Source organism: Octopus bimaculoides, chromosome 20 (assembly GCF_001194135.2).
Source record: "Octopus bimaculoides isolate UCB-OBI-ISO-001 chromosome 20, ASM119413v2, whole genome shotgun sequence".
NCBI classification, from domain to species: Eukaryota; Metazoa; Mollusca; class Cephalopoda; order Octopoda; family Octopodidae; genus Octopus; species Octopus bimaculoides.
Genome location: NC_069000.1, coordinates 36,214,859 through 36,227,274, shown reverse-complemented (window position 1 = coordinate 36,227,274; position 12,416 = coordinate 36,214,859). Strand labels below are relative to the sequence as shown.

At 36.0% G+C, this 12,416-nt stretch overlaps 1 protein-coding gene across 1 annotated transcript in view; it reads right to left on the bottom strand.

Moving 5' to 3' along the window:
- LOC106880402 (molybdate-anion transporter) overlaps nt 1-11,731 on the bottom strand; it is a 25,895-nt gene extending 14,164 nt beyond the window's left edge. The window contains exons 1-5 of the mRNA XM_014930318.2: nt 11,575-11,731; nt 7,901-8,045; nt 5,677-5,737; nt 2,538-2,645; nt 790-908 (exon numbers count right to left, since the gene is read on the bottom strand). Of these exons, the coding sequence (XP_014785804.1) occupies nt 790-908; nt 2,538-2,645; nt 5,677-5,737; nt 7,901-8,045; nt 11,575-11,731 (590 nt within the window). The remainder of the gene's footprint in view (nt 1-789; nt 909-2,537; nt 2,646-5,676; nt 5,738-7,900; nt 8,046-11,574) is intronic.
- Between the last annotated feature and the right edge of the window lie 685 nt (nt 11,732-12,416).

Sequence of the window (12,416 nt, the reverse complement as noted above, 5' to 3'; positions counted from 1 at the left end):
ATATATGATATTTACCATGTGAACGGCAATGAAAAAATATGAGAAAGATATGGTATATAATTTTTTTTATGCTAGGGTTCCTTGAGAATGTAATTTATTTTAAGGGTTACACAAGGGTAAAGTAGGGTAAAAAAAAAAAACACTGCTCTAACCACTAGGCCACCTATTTTCTGTAATAAACCAATCTGGCACTGAAATTTCCTTGTTGATGAAATGTTTGTCAATGAAAAGAAAGAAGGAAATCTATCTCCCACACCCCTTATTTTGGGAATAATCCTTTCTTTTGCTTCAGGCATAAGACCAATTTTTAGTTGAGGATGAATTGACGCAGTTTAAAACTTGTACAAGTTTCACTAATCCTTGAACAGTAGAAAGCAAAATTTATGTCAATGCGTGCAGTGATATTTAAATCAAGATGTGAAGAGATAAAACAGAAATGCTGGGAGGCCTGATGCTATACCATTTCTGCCAACATGTTTACCTTGATTTTTGTGATTCTAAGGGTTTTAGAGTTTCTCAGAGTGAAAATTCTAAGGTTCTTACAATTTGGAATACCATTAGGCTAAACTTGTGTGGGACATAAGTACTTTCCTTAAATAAAAATACCTGGAAGGGCATTCAGCATTAGAAATTGAGCCGAATCACACCATAGAGTCGGGTAGGGCTCCTGGCCTTGCTAGTTCTTGTCAAACCATCCAACCAATGCCAACTTGAAAAATAAATGTTAAATGATGGTGATGATGATGATGATGATGTATCCATTTCAAGTAATCAGCAATTTCCACTTACGTATAACCAAATGTATCTACAGCAAGTTGTGAAACCAGGCCCATGAGGATGGCAACAATTGAATTACAAAGGACACTTGTACTGAAGATGTTTCCCAGGAGGTTTTTGTCAATATTTTGCTGCAAATATAAGTGTAAAATTCTAGTACATGTGGAAGTAAAAAAACAAAAAACAAAAAACAAAAACAAAAGAGTGTAGTCATAAACACGAGCAAATGTATCATCAGGGCTGGTGCAGTGATTCTTGGTAACGAGGATGGTAACGTGGATGGATGCTGTATTGATTGATAATCTGATTAATTGCTGTGTCCTTGCCACCTCTGCTGCCACCGTCATCATCAGATAAGTTCCGACAAGCAGCAGGGTTGCACTATGTCAGCTTTAGCATATTTTCTATGGGTTGGATGCCCCTGCTAGTGCCAACCGTCTTACACCGAGTGCTGGGTACTTTTTTTGGTGGAGTCACCGGCACTAGCGAGGTGACTGAGCAAAGTTGCAAGACGGTAAAAAATAGGAAAGAGAAAAGCCCCACCATGACTAAGCATGTGTGTGTGTGGGAGGAAAGGTATTAGGAAAAGGAAGGTGGTTTTAATCCATATTCTGAAAGATTAAAGAAGTGGTTTTCAACTGGGGTCCATGTTATAAAGGAAGACGAGTAATATTATACTCAGAATATAACTTTATAAAACGAATGAACTAAATACTGCAACAATTTGAAATTGAAGAGCGAAGTGGTGAATTAGGGGTCACTTCAATTTTCCCACAATGCAGAAAGGAATTGTGTGTACCACAGTAAGTGTGCTAAGGTGAAAAGAAGAGTCAATCCACAACAATGGGTCGATGTATATCTACATCACATGGTAGAATCTGTAATGTGTTTTCTTCCAGATGAACCGACATAAGGTTAAATAATCAAAGATTGTGGACACGAAAAAACATCACATGATCGAATCATGTCCACAGATTGGATGACAATAAACAATGTTTTATATCAAGACAACTGGGATTGTCTCAGTCCACATGACCCTTGGGCAGGGGCTGTGTAAAATTTTACTGTTAAAACTTATCTGCAATAAATTGGTTATACTTCTACAATATACAAAATATTTGACAATTTTTTTAATGCAATTCCTAATAATATTTAATTATAAAAATATAATATGATTTTTTAAACATTGAATAGGTATAAGAGTCATGTAGAATAAAAGAGAAATCAAAGGGGTTCATAGGCAAAAAATGGTTGAGGGTCACTATAGCAGAAAGACAAGAATGGGTGTCTTGCTATAGAGGGGTTACATGGCTATCACACATTATAAGAATGAGTTGAAGTAATTAGGAAGATGAAAATATTGAAGATGATAGTGGTATAAAACTGATAATAGTAATGATGATGATAGTGATGATGATTACAATGATGATAGTGATGGTGCAGATGATGATAACTATGATGACAGTCAAGACGACAATGATGGCTAATCCAATAAATACACTGGTATTTTATCAATTTCATCAAATTAATATTCCCTGCTACTAATGAGCAACTGTGTTTTTATTCCTATGAATTCAGTGTGCACATGCGCATTGCTTCTTCATACTTCCTTTCCAGTTCCTACTCAAAACCTGTTTACAGATCACAACCATCTCATGGATGTGCGTTTGTGAGGAGTGCTTCTTTCTTTGATGGTTGTTAAAACTGTGAAAGCGGAAAGACTTGGAGGGGAGACAGTAAAAGTGTGGTAGAATACTTACTCTGTTGAAATCATGGATGAGCCAAGATTCAAAGGCACTGAAGAGAATGGATGTAGAAACACCTCCAAGAATACAGCCACAAGCCAAGACAAAAAAATTGTTGTAATGCTGGAAATATAAAGAGCTAAGCAATAACAACAACTAGAAATAAATGAACGAACACATAAATATATAAAAAATTTTTTTATATTTCATCATATATAATGCATGATATGTCTGTTTTTTAACATATATACATGTATTATATATATATATATAGTTGAAATTTATAGAAAAACAAAAGACGAAGACAGGTGTATGAACAACAAGCAAGTGTATTAGTTTGATGCTCAGGATATATATATATATGTGTATGTATATTAATGTGTGTCTGTGTACACACACACAAGTGAGTGGACAAACGAAAGAAACCACTCAACCAATTTCTTGGGAGTTACATGTATGGATCAAAACATTTTGATTAAAATTCGTTAATACTCTTGAGTTTCAAGCGCAATGCTAGTCATCAGCCATTTTGAATTTGAACGACAGAAGTTGATTATTACCGTAAGGTGGATTATGATTGGTTGAGGAAGGTCACGTGGTGTCATGGTTTCATGTTGGTATATGGGTAACTGTTAGTTGGAAAATACTGCATGGCGAACAGGAAATTGGCCAAGTGGAGGACAGGAAATAGACTAGAAGTCAGTCAGGTTGTTGGGGAGAAAGTAGGAAGGGGTGGTATGTGCAAGTATATAGGTCTATATGTGGCTGCGTAGATGCACTCATATAGTTTTGCTCTACTTCCTTGTCTCGTTTCCTCTGGAGACTCCGTGATCTCCGAGATGAAAAACTCAGCATCAAGTGGACTATTGTTGACAAAGTGCCACCATATTCAACCGGCGCCCCCAACTGCCAGCTCTACTTCCACGAAAAACTGCATATCCTCCAACAACCCACAGTATCCATCAACAAGAAATATGATTTATCATTGCTGTCACCAGAGAAACTTGGAAGTTTCAGCACTCAACTACCAACATGGCTGAAAAAGATTGGTGCAAGTGTGAAGGTAGAACACCTACAAAAATCAGCATTGCTCAGAAGTGCAATAATTCTTCGCAGGGTTCTTGAAGCATGATCAGTAAACAAGTGTCACCTTAGTCTGTTGGTTGTAGACAGCTGACACTTTCCATCATAGCCAGCAAAATAAACTGTGAGTTTTCATCAAATAATAATAATAATAATGATCCTTTCTACTACAGGCACAAGACCTGAAATTTTGGAGGAGGGAGCTAGTCGATTGTATTGACCTCACTGCTCAACTGTTTCTTATTTTATTGACCCCAAAAGGATGAAGGGCAAAGTCAATCTCAGTGGAAATTGAACCCAAAATATAAAAATAAATGAAATGATGCTCAACATTTTGTTCAGCATGCTTAACGATTCTTATTTCTTTATTACCTACAAGGGGCTAAACATAGAGGGGACAAACAAGGACAGACAAAGGGATTAAACGATTACATCGACCCCAGTGCATAACTGGTGTTTAATTTATTGACCCCAAAAGGATGAAAGGCAAAGTAGACCTTGGCGGGATTTGAACTCAGAATGTAACGGCAGACGAATGCCGTTAAGCATTTCGCCCGGCACACTAACGATTCTGCCAGCTTGTTGCCTACATTATCTTCATAATGATAAAGTTATTTCACTGAATTCTTTATTATTTTCAAAATTAAATTACTAAAAAGGCAGTGCATTTCTACAGAATAATCTTTTCAGGTGCTATTACATATTTGGAAATTTTAAAATTACCATTAAAAACCCATGTAATATACACAGGTGATTTTCAGGATAAAATTTGTTTAAAAAAATCTTCTACTCATGTAAAATTCACACCCCAAAACTTTCAGAATTGTTGATATGGCCAGGGGAAAAGGTCTTCGATTTAGTTGTATTTAGCATAGTTTCACTTACTCATGATTAGATTTTATTAAATTTTCATTAAATAGAAATAATTTGTTTAACAGGTGTTACATTGAAAGCTATTAAATTACAAAGTGTTTGTGTTGTTTATAATAAATTTTACTCTACATTTCTTGCTTACAAGAGATTATGTCCAATCTTTAGCATACTGCTGTATGTCTTCTCAAATCACAATCACAGGAAAAGTTGTTGATAAGAATTATCAACAAAAGCAAAGCTGATAATTATGCACAGATATTGCAAATTAAGTTTAGTGAATTTATGCAGAAAAAGTATTATACCGTCCAGCATAAATAAAAGTCAACTTCATTGTGCATATTTAAGCACTTATTTTTTCTGTAAAAATCTATTCTGACATTAAATGAGTCAACTTCTGGTACAAATGTTTATGTTTTGTTTGTCTTTTTTCAACAAAACAAATTTCTAAAAAGATTCTGGAAACGATCTACTTATGTAATTTATGCACCCCTAAAGTTTATTTTTATTTTTGAGAAAAAAATGTCTAAATTACATGGGTTTTTATGGTAAGAGAAAATTTTCATATTTGGTATATTGATGTAATTTTTCACACTGTATCCAAATTTTGGATTCATTTATTCCCAGAAAAAATTTAGTAAAATGTTACAAAGATTCAAAGTTTGATCATTTTTAGTCCAATCAGAAAACAGGAATCAGAAGCTGGCATTTTCTGCGTGATAGCTGTCTGGTCACAAAATGACAGTGAGAAATAACACAGGTGACATAAATTATCACTTGATGAAATTTATGGTGGTGGTTGTGATGGTGTAAGTGTCACAGTCATACAAGTACAACATCCTTGTTATAATGGGGCAGACTACAGCTTTACTTGTTACTATGGAAACAAACATCAATGTGAAACTCATGGTCATGCGTATAAGGTGGCATTTGATTGGCTAAAATTATCCAAAATTTGCAAACTTTAAGAGCTATTAACTTTTAATCTATTAATTTATGCCAATAAATGAATTTCATTTTTATAATTAGCATAAATTGATATAACCAACTTTGAAAACACTTGGAACAAAATTGGGAAAATATGAAATCTGTGACAGCAACTGAGAAGATACCAATGGAAGGATGGTAATAGGCAGAAGTAAATTAGTCAAGAGGATCAATGAATAAAAAAAAACAACCTTTCAGCCCTCCATAAACTTACTTTTGTTACACAACAAATGGTGTAGAAAATTCCATACAGTACACAATTCAATCTACGGCCACTGGAAAAATAAAATAAAACATAAAGAATGTATTAATTATTGAATTAACTACTATTAGGCCAATTTGTCATAAAGGATTTATTGTATATGATTTATTGTATATAAAATTTTGGATTCATTTATTCCCAGAAAAAATTTAGTAAAATGTTACAAAGATTCAAAGTTTGATAATTTTTAGTCCAGTCAGAAAACAGGGATCTTTCTGATTTGGTGGGAGCCACTTGTTTTCTTAACGAAACACTTTCAAACTTGGGACACTGGTAGAATGTGTCATATAAAACATCTTTTACTTTTAGTGTTATTGAGAAAATTTTAACTTTTTAAAGTTATTTTGTGTTAAAATTGTCGTATTTCGGTAATTTCAAGCAATCACTGACGTCTATTGAGGTGAAAACAATTACTACTGTGGAATGTAAACAACCTGTTCTAGCGGTGTAATGGGATCTTTTCCCTTGAATAAAATTAGTGCCGTTGTTTGTCAACAAAATTAACTACTATTAAGCCAATTTGTCATAAAGGATTTATTGTATATGATGTGGGTGCAGGCATGGCTGTGTGGTTATGAAGTTTGTTTTGTAACCATGGTGTTTTGGGTTCTGAGGTAACCCCAGTTGTCTTGACACAAAGCATTGTTTGCTGTTATCCAATCCATGGACATGATTCCATCATGTGATGTTTTTCATGCCCACAGTCATTGATTATTTAAGCATATGTTGAGTCATCCAGAAAAAAACACATGGACTCTACCAGGTGACATAGATATACATTGACTCATTGTTGTGGATTGAGTCTTTTTCTCACCTTAGCACACTGTGGTACGAATGATTCATTCTGCATCATGGAAAAATTGAAGTAACAATTCACTGCTTCACACTTCAGCTTCGAATTGTGGTAATATTTAGTTTGTTCGCTTTATAAAGTTATATTCTGAGTACAATATTATTTGTCTTACTTTATAACATTATTTGGCAATGAGGATGAGATCTGCATTAAATTCCATTTTTGCACTTTACTAAATAATGTTATACAGTAACAAGGTGCTCCGCTGTGGAGCACCTTGTGCAAAAATATTCTACTATGGCCTCTTCCAGCAGACTAATACTTTGTCAGTAAATTTGGTGTATGGAAACTGTGTGGAAGCCTGTTGTATATACATGTGTGTGTGTGTGTGTGTGTTACCCTACTGCTCAACAACTGATGTTGATTTGCTGATGTCTTCATAACTTAGTGGCTTGGCAAAAAGAGACTGATAAAATAAGTATTGAGGTTAATTTGACTGAACTTGTCAAAGTGGTGCCCTACCATAGCCACTGTCCATAGATTGAAACAAGTACAAGATATAAGGTGTGTGTGTGTGTGTGTGTGCATGCCTGTCTGTGTGGGTGCATGTGCCTGCATGCCTGTGTGTGTCGGTAGATATATGCATGTGTGTGTTTGTCTTTGTGTTGACTGCTTGACAAGTGATGTTGATTCGGTGATGCTCCAGTGACCTAGCAGTTTAGCCAAAGAGACCAATATAAAACAAAAAGAGGAGTAAATCTGATTGATTATTTTGTCCAATGTAATGCATTTTTATTCACATGGTTTTTAATTAATCATGCAGTGATTTTTTTGTTGCTTCAGTCCAAAGAGCAGGCAAAAATGAGTTGTATCTGTAATCCGAAGGGTTAGCCTTGCCACATCCTGTGTCATGCTGAATCTCTCTCAGAACTACAATAAGTATACGTGTGTCTGTGAAGTGCTCAGCCACATGCGTATTAATTTTGTGAGCAGGCTGTTCCATTGATCAATTCAACAGGAGCCCTTGTTGTTGCAACCAGTAAAACTTCTTTAAGCCTGTATAGGCAGAAGTCCGGAGGGAAGGTGGGATAGCAAACTTAAGGGTTACCCCTGGGTGGCAAACACTGTAGCTGTGCCACTGTGAATTGGTGGGTCAAGATTTGTTTTGGTGAATAGTAGGGAACATGGACATTTTAAGGATACCATCTTAAGCACAAGTGAAGCTGAGTGGTTAAGTAGCTTAATTTGCAACCAAGGCCGGAATGCTTTTGACCATAGTTTTTCTCAGTCATGGCTGACTTAGGGATAAACAACAAAAATCAATGACAAAAACAATAACAATGATGGGAACATTAATGATGATAGTAAAAGTTGGGTACTCACAGCTTATCTGCAAAAGATCCAATTGTAGTCCCAAATATCAAAGCTGAACTGAATCCCACTACAAACAGGAGTTCAATTTGGTGTTTTGAGAAATTGTAAGAGTTATAAAGGGTATAGAGATGGGGACCCTGGAGCCAGTCACCGGCTATAAAAGAAAAGAACGAAAAACAAAACAAAAACAATAAAAGCGAAACAAATGACAAAAAAAACAACAAATTACTTCTGCTGATTAAAAAAAAAACAATATCCTTTTGCTGATTCAAATACATAAAGGCACTAGAGCCAATCATCATCGTTGTCATTATCATCACCAATCCCTAGACATTACTGTCTTGAGTCTTAGGGCTCACAGGAATGGTTACGCAATTTCCATGGTGTACGAGGGGGTACCCAAAAGTAACCGGAAATGTTCTCTGTGGGACAAGCCCATTGTAGTTCAGGTTTCCACTGCTAGAAGCCACTTGATGCGACCCTCAGGTATCAGCCTGCTGACCAGCAGTGTCAGGTGAAGTTGTACTGCCACGTGAGGCATTTTTGCTTTGCAGTGCTTCTCCTCTGTTCATCGATTTTTGCAATGGCTGAAACAAAGGAACAGCGTACTTCTGTGAAATTCTGTTTTCTGTTGGGGAAAACGGTAGCCAAAACGGTTGTCATTCTTCAAACAGCTTACAAGGCTACTACTATGAGCAAAATACAAGTTTACAAGTGGTTTTCATGCTTTAAGAATGGTCACTTATCGCTTGAAGACCAACCTCATTCAGGACAACTGTTGACCTCTCAAACGAATGAAAACATCACGAAAATTCATGAACTGGTTTTGGGGGACCATCACGAACAATTGACGAACTTGTTGATATGACTGGTGCATCCTGGAACTCCTGCCAATGAATTTTGAGTGAGGAATTGCAAATGAAAAGAATTGCAACAAAATTTGTGCCTCGCTTGCTCATGGAATATCAAAAATAGTCACTACTGAATGCATGTCGTGAACTGAAAGAACTAGTTGGAAGTCGATCTGGACCTTTTATTTAGAGGTCATCACTGGTGACGATAGCTGGTGCTACAGAATTTGCAGATGTGGAAGAGGTTAAGAAAAAAAACCATGGAGGCATTAAAAGGCATCACTTCACAAGAATTCCAGCACTGCTTCCAACATTAGAAAACGCATCTGGACCAATAAATTACTTCAAATGGAGAATAATTTAAAGGTGATAAAAGTGTAAACATGTAAAACTAAATGAATAAAATAATATTGCAAAATTCCGGTTTCTTTTGGTTACCCCCTTGTATAAGTGAACAAGATGACAACATTGTCCCTGAACTGGATGCCCATCCATCACAGTGTTACTCATTTAAAACCAAGTGGACTGGAGCAACATGGAATGAAGTGTTTTTATCAAGACCACAATGCTTTGCCTGGTCCCTGTCCTTTTAAGTTCAAATGAACCCACTCAAACTTGTACATCTTTCTTCTGGCAGCTAAAGTTAGTTCCCAAACTTTGGCTCTCCCATTACCAATACTTGGGAATCTGGCAAAGAAGTTGACCACACACAGAAATATACATTCCCTAACACAGCAGACACACACCCAATAGACCCTTTTTTCCCACCCCTCCATACCTACATAAATGCTCTAAAGATTTTAACCAAAACATTGACAAAAAACACTCAAATGGACACACAAGTACTTCTGCAAACTTTGTCCACCTCTCTCCCCCAAACGGTATACATATAGTACCATTGCACACATTCCAACTCTACAAGAATACCAAACTAAAAACACACATTTCCCATACACACTTTTCCAGAAAATTCTTGTTGCTTTGCAGCAGCCCCCCGGAGGGGTTTTTTTTTCTTGCATCAAGGGACATAACTCTTAACTAAACCCTTGTTTGATTTTATTTATTGTCTTTTTCACAGCAACCACAAACCAGATTGAAAGTAATTGCCATATATTCTTCCACAACTGCTATCTCTGAAGAGCACAGAGTTACATAATTGAGCTATTGTCTAATACCCTGTTGAACTCCTAATGTAAGACCAATTGATAAGATCAGCTGTAATGGATATATAATACACTTGAATAAATATATCAATTCTATTGACAAATATATAAGTGCATATTTGTTCTGACTTATCGATTCTTATATACACACTCTTATATATGCACACACATACATTTATTACACACACACACACACGTGTATATATATATATATATATATATATATATATATATATATATATACACAGCTGTAAGACTTTATCCATAAAATATATTTCTAACTTTGCCATTGTTCTCTTTATCCTTTTCTCTCTTTATACATACACACACCAATACACGACCTATGTTATAATCCCCACTCTTGTTCATACAACGACTGGGGCAAACTAGTCGGTATACAGCACTTACTCGGTATTACCTGTATCTTTGGGTTTGGTTGAATCCAATACCCTTCTTAACCTTATATATATATATATATACACACATATGTATATTTATTATATATATATTTATATAATTTAGTTATAAAAATTATTAAGAATCAATTCACATCAACTTCTTAAACATGAGAAATGGCTGGGCATGACCACATAGTGCTCACACTGAAATGAAACAACATTGAAGACTTCAAGTGTTGGCAGGATTCTGCAGATATGCAAATACCAAATCCAATTCATAACCATAGATCCAACTCACTGGTGGGTCCTTAGTGTGGTGCAGGTATAAAAAGGTAAACACAAATGGTATTAAAATTTATGACAGCTATTTCGGTTGTATGATGTAATTTTTTTTGAATACATTAAATTAAAAGCTACTGAAACAAGTGTTATACATTTCAAACACCATTTGTGTTTACTCTTTCTTTTTTTTTTCTTTCTTCCTTTTTTTGTTTGTATGTATGTATGTATGCATGCATGAATGTATGTTATTCACGTCACTGAACATAGGAAAACTTCTTTTCCTGCTTCTCCCTTGTCTAAATACACCTGTCTCCTAGCTTCTCTTCTGGCTATCTGATACAGTTCCCTGCTACCCCCACTCTTCCAGGTCTTCCAGGCCTGTTTCTTTGCTCTAATGGCCCTATCTACAGCATTGTTCCACCACCACATCACCCTACGTCTGGATGACACTTTGCACCACCAGCAGATTTGGTCTGTGGCACTCAGCAAGCTGTCCTGCAGGAATTCCCAGTTGCCCTCTATGTCACAAGGCTGTATTTCCTCCTCTCTCATCAAATTTCTCAATTAGGATATCCCTAAATCTCTGACCATATGAAGGGTCCTTAAGCTTCCAAATCTTTCTTTTCCTGATTGGCCTGCTTCTTGGCATCCTTTTGTTCTGAAGTCTAAAGTCACTAATGACTAGTCTATGCTGGGGAATACATTCTTCTTTGCCCACACCACCTACCCCATCGCTATTAGTTTAGGGTTTATTTGATATGGAATAACACTCTTTAGACATTTTTCATATGTGGAAGCACATGGCCTAATGGTTAGAGCAGACTCGTGGTCGAGGGATCATGGGTTTCAATCTCAGATCGGGTGATGTGTGCGTTTATGAGCAAAACACCTAAACTCCACGCGGCTCTGGCTGAAAGTAATGGCGAACTTCTGCTGACATTTTCACCACAACTTTCTCTCACTCTTTCCTTTTGCATCTAGCAGCTCACCTGTGATGGCCTGGCGTCCTGTATAAGTGGGGAATCTATACACCAATGAAACTGGGAAACCGGCCCTTATTAGCCAGGCATGACCCAAGACATGTTTCATATGCAGGTAATCATATTTCTTGAGGGCAAGCCTATTTGGAAATGTTGTCAAAATCATTTTAGTGTCGACTTTTTGACATCGCAATTCATTTTGATCATTTACACACCTTATGCCCTGTCGGTTGAGATAACATTACTTAATGACTGTGTTAAATGTGTTATTGTTTCCTTCAGGCTCAATTATTAAAAATAAGTGAAATTAATGAAATTCCTAAAATTCAATCTAAATATGGACAAAACTAGTAATTTATCACCAGAAAAGAGACAAGGTTCGTTCATTGGAATTTCAACATAAACAGGGTATTTGTGCATATTTGTGTATATGTGTGCAGTACTTGGAGCCAGTGCATATGCAGACTTGTATGTTTTGTTTTTTGTAAGTATGTATGTCTCTTCTATTTATTAATTATTATAAATCTTCCACTGAGGAGGGAGCCAGTTTCCAACTAAGATACAAGGCTCCATCTTTGGGATATAGCTAACACAGACAATATATGTGTGTGTGTGTGTGTGTGTGTGTGTGTGAAGGGAGAAATAAATGGTTGTTGGTGGGTTAATGTTTTTCTAAAAGTCATTTGCAGAATAAAGAGAAAATTGAAAACGGATTGCAGATTCGATTTGGTGCCAAGACATTTTTTTTTTTTTTAAATACAAATGAAAAAGTCAAAATATGTTCGGAATGGGTAACAAAATGACATGCCCATTCATGTTTTTCTCAAAGGTCTCAGAAAAACAAATATATG